At 38.9% G+C, this 12,675-nt stretch overlaps 1 protein-coding gene across 7 annotated transcripts in view; it reads left to right on the top strand.

Annotated features, from left to right (window-relative positions):
• LCLAT1 (lysocardiolipin acyltransferase 1) overlaps window positions 1–12,675 on the top strand; it is a 199,204-nt gene that overhangs the window by 122,117 nt on the left and 64,412 nt on the right. For all 7 annotated transcript variants that reach the window (XM_059660243.1, XM_059660246.1, XM_059660241.1 and 4 more), the window contains one exon: window positions 9,035–9,233. In XM_059660243.1, coding sequence (XP_059516226.1) covers window positions 9,035–9,233 — 199 coding nt within the window. The remainder of the gene's footprint in view (window positions 1–9,034; window positions 9,234–12,675) is intronic.

Raw genomic sequence — 12,675 nt, 5'->3', positions numbered from 1 at the left:
TAGATTTTTCTAAAAAGTCATCTACAAACTGTCTAGATATTAAATAATCCCATTTGTAGTCATTAGTAAAACCAGAGAAATTTCATTTTGAAAATGTTTAACTTTTCTCAGGTTTTATCATCTGTAAAATAAGGAAGTTAGAGTAGATAATCTCTGATATCCATTCCAGAGTCAGCGTTGTATATAGAATTCTAAAAAAAACATTTAGAGGTAAATAATATTTTTGGTAATAGTCATATTTTGCTCCTACACTTCATTTTCTTTAATGTCATCAGTTTTCCACAGTATATAATCTTTTGGTTGTGAATATCATGATTTTGGCAGAACCTCTCTACCAAAACCTTCAGACTCTTGAGAATTTTCTTATAGTTACTATCTTGGTAGAAATCATTGTAATTGTAATGATTTACAGTGTCATTCAGATTTCCTTGGAAAGCCATTATAAGCAGAGTGCTTATTGGTACACACATTTGGTTTCAGGATTGGCCTTACAACTTTCTAGTCATTTAAACTTGGCTAAGCTCCTTAGCCTCTCTAAATTTCTCTTTCTTCTTCTGTAAAAAAGGAGGTTCTAATTCTATCTACATGTCTCAGAGAGTTATTGCGACAACTAAATGAGCTGATAATACAGGCTTTGTAAATTATGTAGCAAATGTTTGCTCCTATATTCATTTTAAGAGGCAGGCTAAATTACTGTCAAAGGAAATTCAAAATACAGTGGCTTGAATAAGGTAGAACTTTATTTATCCTCAGGTCCAGGTTGACAGGGTAGCTCTGCTCCCTAATGTCATTTAAGGGCTGAAGATTCCTTCTACCCAGCCTGGCATAATATCCTCCTCTTTATGGTCAAGTCTGGTCACTGCCATTTTTTTGTCCTACTCTATAGTCAGTGGGGATGGGAGGAAGTCCAGAGCATGTTTCATTTAGATCAGTGAATTACAAGGTGCACATATCTCTCTTGCTCACCCATTGGTGAGAACAGGTAAAAGATGTAATAGAATCTGGGAAAAGTAGTCTTTTTTCTTTCTGAGCAGTCATGCACATAATTAAAATAGATTGTTCTGGAAAAAATGCTGGATTTTACTGAACAAATTCTGTCATAGCTGCTGCTAACTACTACCAGTACCATTGTTATTACCACATAATTACATTAAACAACTTCAATTACATATACTAGGATGGGTGAAGGAAAAGTGGCGAGAGAATAATTTAAATATAAGATTCCTCCTGAACCTCCACTTCATGTGAGATGAAATGGAAAATGTGAGTGGTCCTGTGCTGAGTATGATTCACGTGTTTAAAACAAGTAAACTAATCACTTCATCTGGTGGTCAGCAAACTAATCTGGTTCAATATTCAAAGGTGCTGGTCATTTGTGAGGCACATTCCTATGAGATTTTCAAATGTAATTTCATCTCTTCCTTACTTTTGCCTTATTACCTGATTCGAGAACTTAACATATAGGCAAGATTCAACTACCAACCATAGTATTATATTGGTATGTATTTGAAAAACTTCTATTACCCAGATGTTTAACTCAGTGCCTTGCTCACTGGTAATAGCCTATCAGGCGGAGAATCTTCCAGTTAAGAAATTTATTGACATCAGGTAGGTTACAGAAAACTGATGTTATAGTTTTGAGATAGTATACATCTCTGTTCAAAGAAATGGAGAAAAACTGTCAAGGTGTCTTTTATGACTGTTTATTTCATATTTTTATAAGGTACTAAAGGAGTTTTTATTTTGAAGCAAATAGGTCATTTTTTTATCTAGGAGAAATTTAGTAATTTCCCACCATAGTAGGTATACTTTATTTTAAGCAATCCCAAATAGTTAAAAATAAGTTTTTACTAAAAATAAATTAGGTTAAATGCACTTAGACTAATTATTGTTCACAGAAATAATAATCACATTGGAATGATAAATGAGAGCATAGCACATGGCAAAATCTATTCTGTGATCATGAGGGGAACCTCTCCTTGTAATGTTTTATACATGGTGGAACTCTTAGAGGTAGTAAATAGTGGTATGTAAAAGATCCTCAGTAATTGCTCCTATATTTCTAATTCTAGGACAAATATTCGCCCAATTAGGTAAAAGTCATGAGAGTTGTAGTTCTTAGTTCAACAGAAGAGATACAGCATTATAAAATTTTACAAGATTAATTTTCTTGTAAATTTTCTTATTGCTGAAGAAATAGTGCAAATATGAAATAGAAATAGTACAAATATGAGAACAGTGTCTTTTTGTTTTAGCATTTAATCTGGATTATTTGAATTCTGGAGTCCTTTATACACTTTACAGCTATATCTTTGTGTCATGTAGTTGTTATTCTGCCTTGCAGGAGCTGAAAATAATGTTGACTGGATATGTCTTGTCTGGTATTAAAAATGATTAATGTGAGCTTGAGATCTAAGCTGCCTAAAAGGTTATATATAACTTTCAGGCACATTCTGGTAGAGTGCTAGATGGTAAGAGAGAAAATGTCATTGATATGCTATGCTCCTGGACAAATAGTCTGGAATTTTTTATTTTGACATATTTCATAATTAAAAGCAAAATATTGTTTTTGGGATCCATAGAAAACATATGTTAGAAATTGCACATAAGGAGAAACCAAGATGGCAGCATAGGTAAAAACCGGAAATTGCTGCCTCCCACAACAACTTCAAAACTACAACGAAAAGACAAAACGGACATCATCCAGAACTACAGGAAGGCTGGCTGAGTGGAAATTCTACAACTAGAAGGAAAAAGAAAAGCACACGTAGACTCAGAGGAGGTGCGGAAGTAAAGTGCAGAGGTACGGAGGCTGGAGCGCTGCGCGGAAAGGGGCGGGCACCTGAGGACGCGGCTGTCTTTTTGAATCTGGAGGGAGTCACAAGCTCCCGACTGCTCTGAACTCCGGTTCCGGGAAGTCTCTGGGGAACCAGGACTCATACGGGAAGAAACAGGACTGTCTGGCAGCAGGCAGAACTCAGAACTTGAGGGCGGCTTTCCCTCAGAGGTGCTTGCAGCAATTACCGGGACACTGAGATGCACAGCCCCTTAGGGCAGGGCTGAGGATCTGCCATAGCTGCTTGCTCCGCCCTTTGATTCCCTGAGACCCCACCCCACCCAGGCTGCAGCAGAGGCTTTTGGATATGAATGCCCTGGCCCTTTGCAACCTGAAAATTACCTAACAAATTGCAGCTGGGCCAGACAGACCCAGAACTTCCAAGAGAAGGCCCAAGGCCCCACATCAGCTTGCATTGCTTCACAGCTGGGCCTCATCAGGGCACCTCCAAACTCCAAAAAAGGAAGGGGAATCTGCAGTTCTCTTCTTAGCTACTGCTGGGTAACCTCAGGCAGAGGCTAAATTAGCACCTCCTTAGATCCAAGAGCCAGTGTACCCAGTGGTCAGAGTGGGACCATCCAGATTACAACTCCTCAGATCCATCAGGGACACACTCAGGGGGCAGACTCAGTGAGCACCAAAGCCCCACTGAAGCAAGTCTTGCCCCTAAGGGTGTCTTCAGCACAGAAGTTCTCCCACTGCAGACACAGCTGATTCTCACTGCCAGTTGGCCTGGAGGTCAATTCCTCCCAGTGATCCTACAACAATCAAGGCATAACTACAACAAGACTGTGCACAAAGCCCACAAGGGGGTGCACCAAGAGTGTCCACCTCAGGTAACTGGGGAGGCTGAGCCACTGGGCCCTACAGGACACCTAGCACACAAACCCACTCTATCAACACAGGGAAGCATAAAAAATGCAGAGACAAAGAAACAGGTCACAAATGACAGAAATGGAGGAAAGCAAACAACTGGATATAGAGTTCAAGGCCACGTTTATAAGGTTTTTCAAGAATTTTATGGAAACCGCCGATAAATTTAGTGAGACCCTGGAGGATATGAAAAAAGACCAACTAGAAATTAAGAATACACTGACTGAAATAAAGAATAATATACAGAGATCCAACAGCAGACAAGAGGATCCCAAGAATCAAGTCAAAGATTTGAAATATGAAGAAACAAAAAAGACCCAACGAAAAAGAGAAAAAAAAGAATCCAAAAATATGAAGATAGTGTAAGGAGCCTCTGGGACAACTTCAAGCGTACTAACATCAGAATTACAGGGGTACCAGAAGAAGAGAGAGGGCAAGATATTGAAAAGCAATTTGAAGAAATAATGACAGAAAACTTCCCCTACCTGGTGAAAGAAAGAGACTTACAAGTCCAGGAAGCGCAGAGAACCCCAAACAAAAGGAATCCAAAGAGGACCACACCAAGACACATCATAATTAAAATGCCAAGAGCAAAAGACAAAGAGAGAATCTTAAAAGCAGCAAGAGAAAGACAGTCAGTTACCTACAAGGGAGTACCCATACGACTGTCAGCTGATTTCTCAACAGAAACCATGCAGGCCAGAAGAGAGTGGCAAGAAATATTCAAAGTGATGAACAGCAAGAACCTACAACCAAGATTACTTTATCCAGCAAAGCTATCATTCAGAACTGAAGGTCAGATAAAGAGCTTCACAGATAAGAAAAAGCTAAAGGAGTTCATCACCACCAAACCAGCATTATATGAAATGCTGAAAGGTATTCTTTAAGAAGAGGAAGAAGAAAAAGGAACTCTTACCGTTTACCACAGCATGGATGGAACTGGAGAGCATTATGCTAAGTGAAATAAGCCAGTCAGAGAAGGATAAACACCACATGATCTCACTCATTTGTGGAATATAATGAACAACATAAACTGGTGAACAAGGACTGATCCAGAGACGGAGAGGCATTGATTGGACTGTCAGGCCTTGGAGGGAAGGTAGGGGAGGGTGGGGGTAAAGGGGAAAGATCAACCAAAGGACTTATATGCAAGCATATAGGCCTAACCAATGGACACGGACAACAGGGGGGTGAGGGCATGAGCGGGGGCGGGGGGGGGGTAACGTGGGGATAAGGACACATATGTAATATCTTAATCAATAAAAAATATATTTAAAAAAAAGAAAAGAAATTGCACATAAAAGGTTAGAGTTGAGGTTTTGAGTTTATAGGCTGAAAATGTGAAACTCTTTTCTATAGTACGACACAATTAATAGTCAGCTTCCTCTTTCTAACCAGTTAAGGAAAGGATATCCTGCATTTCAGTTCTTTGCAAAGCAGCGGGGAGCTGATCCAAATTAACCTTGGATGGCGAAGTCACACATATACTCTTGGCCAACACATACAATTTAGTGATTCATTTTGGTAGTTGATGGTCCTTTATATTTACAAGTAGAAAAAGAGATATTTCTTACTATGGGTCCAAGCCTAGAAGTCTCTGCCATGATTCTCTCTACTGAAGTCTTCTACATAGGGACTTAACTTCCCAGAGACTTTGGAGTTATAATTATTTGGGTGCTTATGGACCGTTCTGAAAATCTGATGAAACTATAGGCATTTTGCCTAGCAACATACCTGTGTACAGTTTCAAGAAGGGTACATCTTTATTGACCTCTTGAAGGCCATCCTTATAGAGCAGGGGTGGGCAAACTTTTTGACTCGAGGGTCACAATGGGTTCTTAAACTGGACCGGAGGGCCGGAACAAAAGCATGGATGGAGTGTTTGTGTGAACTAATATAAATTCAATGTAAACATCATTACATAAAAGGGTACGGTCTTTTTTTTTTTTTTTTTTTTTAGTTTTATTCATTTCAAACGGGCCGGATCCGGCCCGCGGGCCGTAGTTTGCCCAAGGCTGATCTAGAGTTTCATGAATGCCAGGTTAAATACCTAGGCCCTAATGTGAATCTTAGTCAAGGGAAAGTGACTTAATGGGGACCTGTGGGATAACTATAGCTGTGTTAGCTCAAATGATCTTTTGTTTTTGTTAATTCTCGCCCGAGGATATGGTTTTCATTGCTTTTCAGAGAGAGTGGAAGGGAGAGGGAGAGAGACACATCTACTGGTTGCCTCATGCACCCTGGGTTGTGGGGTAGGGAGTGAACCCCATAACCCAGGTACTTGCTCTTGACCAGGAATTGAGCCCATGACCCTTTGGTTTGCAGGCTGATGTTCTAACCACTGAGAATCACCTGCCAGGGCTGATGTTTTTTTTTTTTTTTAATTCTGTTAAGATCTTAACACTGTACTTTTTGGGCATATAACATTTCTAACTTATTATTTTTCCTTTAGCTAACATTTAACCTTTTTAAAAAAATCCTATTTATTCTTATGTTGAAGTCCTAGTGTTGTTTTGTATCGTATTCTTTAAAAAAGTAGCTTTTTGTGTGAAATGTAGCAAACATACTGAAAAGTTAATAAAACATAAACACACAAAGTTTAATAAATAATTTTAAAGTATAACTGTTAACCAGGTCATGAAGTAAAGCATTGCTAGCCCTCCAGTAAGCTACCTACCTAGCTTCCCAAGCACAACACCCTCCTACCTGATAGAAGTAGCCACTAACCTGACTAGAAAGATAGTTATTTCCTTGCTGTTTATACTTTTACTACCCATCTATTTACCCCTAAAATTTCTTAGTTCATTGTCTGTTTTAGAAAGTTTTATGTATGAACACTTATTGTATGTATTGTTTTGTTTCCTTCTGTTTCTCAACATTATGCTTGTGTGTTAACCATATTATTGTTACGGTACTTCATTTATTTTCATATTGTACTAGAGGCCCGGTGCACAAAATTTGTGCCCGGCCTGCACCCTCTCCAATCTGGGACCCCTTGGGGGATGTCCAACTGCTGGTTTAGGCCCAATCCGGCAGTCGGACATCCCTCTCACAAGCCAGGACTGCTGGCTCCCAACCGCTCGCCTGCCTGCCTGCCTGATTGTCCCTACCTCCTTCTGTCTGCCAGCCTGATCACCCCTAACCACTCCCCTGCCAGCCTGATCGACGCCTAACTACCCCCCTGCCAGCCCAGTCACCCCTAACTGCCCTCCCATGCCAACCTTGTCATCCCTAATTGCCCTCCCCTGCCGCCCCGGTTCCCCCAACTGCCCTCCCCTGCCGGTCTGGTTGCCTCTAATTGCCATCCCCTGCCGGCCTGGAAACCCCCAACTGCCCTCCCTCCCTTGCAGGCCCGGTCATCCCCAACTGCCCTCTCCTGCTGGCCCGGTCGCCCCCAACATCCCTCACCTGCTGGTCTGGTTGCCCCTAACTGCCCTCCCTTGCCGGCCTGGTCCCCCCAAACTGCCCTCCCCTGCCAGTCATCTTGTGGTGGCCATCTTTGTGCGAGGGCGTGATGGTCAATTTGCATATTACCTCTTTATTATATAGGATTATATTCCATTTTATGACTGCACCATAATACATTTGATACAGTTTGATCAAAGTTTTCATGATATTGCCAAGGAACTTTTTATTTTCTTATCTGCATAGGACCAGTTTTCTCTCCATTAATTGGGAAGTCAAAGAATAGTAAAGTCAAATATTAGGTAGTAAATTTATTACATGTAGATTATTTGGAAATTTAAATGGGGACTAAAATCAGTAATCAGGTTTTCTTATTACCTGTTGTGTCTCTTTCAAAAACTCCAGTCTATAGTAATAGTATACTTTTCTACTAAATATTTTATACCTACTATATGGTGGCCATCAAAAAAGTTAATTAAAATATACAGCAACTATTTGAGTATTTTCTGTGTGCAGGAATGACCGGTCACTATGACACGCACTGACCACCAGGGGGCAGACACTCAATGCAGGAGCTGCCCCAGTGATCATTGCGCTCCCACAGGAGAAGTGCCACTCAGCCAGAAGCCGGGCTCAAAGCTGGTGAGCACAGCAGTGGTGGCGGAAACCTCTCCCACCTCCACGACAGTGCTAAGGATGTCCAGCCTAAGCCATCATCAGTCAGACATCCCCTGAGGGCTCCCAGACTTCGAGAGGGTACAGGCTGGGCTGAGGGGACCCTCTCCCCAATCCCAGTGCAAGAATTTTGTGCACCCGGCCTCTGGTTGTTTAATAACATGCTATTTAGCCTCCAAGTGTTTGAATTGTTTTGTTTTTACTGTAGCTTATTTCTAATATTATGCCATTCTGATCTGGGAAGATGCTTGATATGATTTTAATCTTCTTGAATTTGGAGAGACTTTACTGAAAATGTCCCATGTGCACTTGAGAAGAATGCATATTCTGTAGCTTTGGGGTGAAATGTTCTAAAGATGTCGATTAAGTCTATCTGATTTAGTGAGTTGTTTAGGATTGCTGATTTTTAAAAATAAATATTTTATTGATTTTTTACAGAGAGGAAGGGAGAGGGATAGAGAGTTAGAAACATTGATGAGAGAGAAACATCAATCAACTGCCTCCTGCACACTTCCTACTGGGGATGTGCCCGCAACCAAGGTACATGCCCTTGACCAAAATTGAACCTGGGACCCTTTGGTCCACAGGCCGACGCTCTATCCACTGAGCCAAACCGGTAGGGCTCTTTGATTTTTTGTCTAGAGCAGGGGTCCTCAAACTTTTTAAACAGGGGGCCAGCTCACTGTCCCTCAGCCCGTTGGAGGGCCAGACTATAGTTTAAAAAAAAACTATGAACAAATTCCTATGCACACTGCACATATCTTATTTTGAAGTAAAAAAACAAAACGGGAACAAATACAATATTTGTTTTTGCATGTGGCCCGCGGGCTGTAGTTTGAGGGCCCCTGGGATAGAGGATTTATCCAGTGATGTCAAGGGGTATTAAAATCCCCTATTATGATTGTGTTTCTGTCGGTCTCTCCCTTGATATCTTGCAGAAGTTTTTTTTATGTATTTGGGTGCTTCTGCGTTGGGTGCCTATATATTTACCAGAGCTATATCCTCTTATTGTATCCATCCCTTTAGTATTATGAAATGGCCTTCCTTCTCTTGTTATGGCCTTCACTTTGAGGAAACTTACCCCAGGAAAGTTAGCATTTTTTAGTTAGGAAACTGCTAGAAACTTAAAATTAGTAAAACTAAAAATAGAATTGGTGTCTTCATATTCTCATTCTTCTGGATCAATATAGAAGATTCATGAGAAACCATAACTTTAATTTGTTATGTGTTTTGTTTTTGCCTTAGGCATTGCTGGAAACCTTATTTGGTGTAAAAGTGATTATAACAGGGGATGCATTTGTTCCTGGAGAAAGAAGTGTTATTATCATGAATCATCGGACAAGAATGGACTGGATGTTCCTGTGGAATTGTTTGATGAGATACAGCTACCTCAGGTTGGAGAAGGTGTGCCTCAAAGCCAGTCTCAAAAGTGTTCCTGGATTCGGTAGGTTATTCACAAATTAAGTTGTTCATTTTATATGGGATGGATGTACCCACCTAAAAAAGAGTAACTTACTGAATAAACTCCACTGATGCATTAAAGCCATTCCCATTGTTTCTTAGTGGATCAGAACAGATTACTTTATTTGAATCCCTTTTTGAAACATTTTATGTGGAAAGAGATAATAAAATAGTTTTCAAGAAAGTAGATATGGCCGAAACCGGTTTGGCTCAGTGGATAGAGCGTCGGCCTGCGGACTGAAAGGTCCCAGGTTCGATTCCGGTCAAGGGCATGTACCTGGGTTGTGGGCATATCCCTGGTGGGAGATGTGCAGGAGGCAGCTGATCGATGTTTCTCTCTCATCGATGTTTCTAACTCTCTATCTCTCTCCCTTCCTCTCTGTAAAAAATCAATAAAAATATATGTATATATTAAAAAAAAAAAAAGAAAGTAGATATGGTTCCAGAGGGACCAACAGTAACTTTTTTATTTTTTAAAACCTCACTTTAGGACATATTTGATTTTCAGAGAGAGGGGGAGAGGGAGAGAGAGAGAAACATTGATTCATAGAGAGAGGGGGGGGGGAAAGGGGGAGAGAGAGAGAAACATTGATTCATTGCCTCTTGTATATGTCCAGACCAGGTATCGAACCACCAACCTTTGAGTGTCTGGAACAAGAAGCCACACCAGCCAGAATGATAGTTCAGTAACTTTTTATTGCATGTCATGCTTTTGGTAATTTAGGCCAGAAACTGGCTTGTGCTGATGAGGTAAATGCAAATTGAATACCCATTGATTTTAAGCATTATATGAAGTACTGGTATTTTCTTTTTATATATTTATTTTTCAATTACAGTTGACATACAATATTACTAGTTTAAGGTGTACAACATAGTGATTAGACACTTATATAACTTATGAAGTGATTGCCCTGATGAGTCCAGTATCCACCTAACACCACAAGTTATTACAATACTATTGGCTATATTCCCTATGTTGTACGTTATAGCCCTGTGCCTGAATTTGTTTCTGTATTGTTGTTCATTTATTTTTTAGATTCCACATATTAGTGAAATCGTATGGTATTTTTTTTTTCACATAGCCTCTCTAGGTCCATCCATTTTGTCACAAATTACATTCTTTTTTATGGTTGATTCATATTCCTATATATATGTACCACCTCTTCTTTATCCATTCATCTATAGATGGACACTCATGTTGTGTCCATATTTTGACTATTGTAAATAATGCTGCATATATCTTTTCAATTAGTGTTTTAAATTTCTTTGGACAAATACCTAGCAGTGGAATTCCTGGGTCATATGGTAGTCTATTTCTAACTTTTACAATAGCCAAAACATGTAAACAACTTAATTGTGAATTGATAGATGAATTGATAAGTAAAAGTGGTATATAGGATATTTTTAGCCATAAAAAATATCCTCACAGTATAAGATATTATTTAGCCATAAAAAATAATTAAATCCTGCCATTTGTGACAATATGGATAGACATAGAGGGTGTTAGGGAAGTTAGTCAGAGAGAAACAAATACATATGATCTTATATGTGGAGTTAATACAAAAAAACACTATAGTAAACTCAGATGCAGAGAACATATTGGTGGTTGCCAGAGGCCAGAGGTTAAAGGGTAGGCAAAATGGGTGAAAGTGGTAAAAAAGCACAAACTTCTAATCATAATAAAGGACTGGGAATAATGTACAGCATGGTGACTATAATTGATAATGCCATACTCTATACTTGAGAATTACTGAGCTAGTGGATCTTACACATTTTCATTATAAGAAAAAAAAAAATTGTAACCGTGTGGTGTGATGATAGATGTTAGACATATTGTGGTGATAATTTCACTATATACCAGTGATTTTTCAGCCAGTGTGCTGCAAGAATGTTTAAAACATGCAGCACCTGATTATTTAGTCAGGGACATTGACCTCTTTTTCCTTAGATTGTCAAGTAAAAAAAATGTCAACACAATAGCTGTCTGGTGTGAATGAACCAAAATTATTTCTATTTTTTGTCAGATCGGCAAAAAGTATATTTTTTGGTGTGCTGCAGGATTTTAGTAATTAGTTTATGTGTGCCATGAGATGAAAAAGCTTGAAAATCACTGCTCTATACACATACGGGGTGGGCAAAAGTAGGTTTATAATATGAAACAGAATTTTTTCTTATATTATTTTCCATACAACCAACTATAAACCTACTTTTGCCCACCCGTATATGGAATTATTTTGTCATATACCTGAAATTAATACCACATCAAAGTACATCTCAATTTTTAAGAAGTTGTACTGCTTTATTGGATAGTTGTGAGGATTAAATTAAACGCCAATAGAGTATTATTTGCTGCTGCCTTTTTTCCCCCTATAGTTCCATCTGGAACATTCACTTCTTGCCTTACAGAGATTCATGTTAGACCTCTGATTTTTCCAGTGCCACACAGACCCATATTCTCTTTTCCTGATCACTTCATCTTTATATCCACCTACTCGGCACTGCTATAGCCATTTTTATCATTGCAAACCCGTCTCTCCTCTTGCCTGTGTTCCTATGTAAGTCTGTCATTCCTGGCTTTTCCATTTCCCTATTTCTTTTCTCACATGAGTTATAAGTTTCTTGCATATTGTATCTTACATATCGTAGGCTCTTAAATATTTTCGAACTTAATAGGATTTCATGAAAATGCAAACCATTAATGAGAACAGATTTTGGATTGGAGAGAAACAAGATTTTAGTATTTCTGTAGTGACTAGAGCAAAGTAAATTTAGCAGGGCAAAGTGTAGGCAGCAAACAACAAACCAAAAACAAAACTCATTTGCAAATGAGAGTATTACAGTTGGAATTTGCAGGAGGAAATGAAAGAAAGGCAAAAGAATGAATGCATCTTAGTGGTCACAGCTATGTCTGGCTTCAGACTATGCTAGATTTAGCTTGTTGACAATTTGGCATGACTTTAGGGAGTATTTAATATTGCTTTTTATAATTATTTTTAAACAAATGTTTGCTTACCAGATGTCTGGAATATAATGACTAAAGGAAAATAATATTTTGTATCTATAGTGCCAGGTTGAAGAATGTGTGAGTTGGGAATTTGAAAGTTCTTTTCTTAAAGTATAAAAGTAGTTCTTTTCTTAAAGTATAAAAGTAACAGACTTATGCAGCAAGCCAGGAAAGAAATCATTAAGAGTGTTTAGATTCTAGGTCAAGTTACAAAGAGTTTGGGTAAGTTAACGAAACTGTTGAGAGTTTGCTAAGATATATGCAATTAGATTTTAAGAAAAAATGTCCTATGGTTAGATGTCTACTGTTTCTAATGGTGATGCACACATAGATTCTAATGTTTAAACAACTTGAAACCACTTAGCAAAATCTAATGAAATGAAAAATTAAACCCAAAGGTGGCATAAAAAGTCCATTTGCT

The sequence above is a fragment of the Myotis daubentonii genome, chromosome 12 (genome assembly GCF_963259705.1).
Source record: "Myotis daubentonii chromosome 12, mMyoDau2.1, whole genome shotgun sequence".
In the NCBI taxonomy this organism is placed as follows: Eukaryota; Metazoa; Chordata; class Mammalia; order Chiroptera; family Vespertilionidae; genus Myotis; species Myotis daubentonii.
This window is presented reverse-complemented; position numbering and strand designations above follow the sequence as displayed.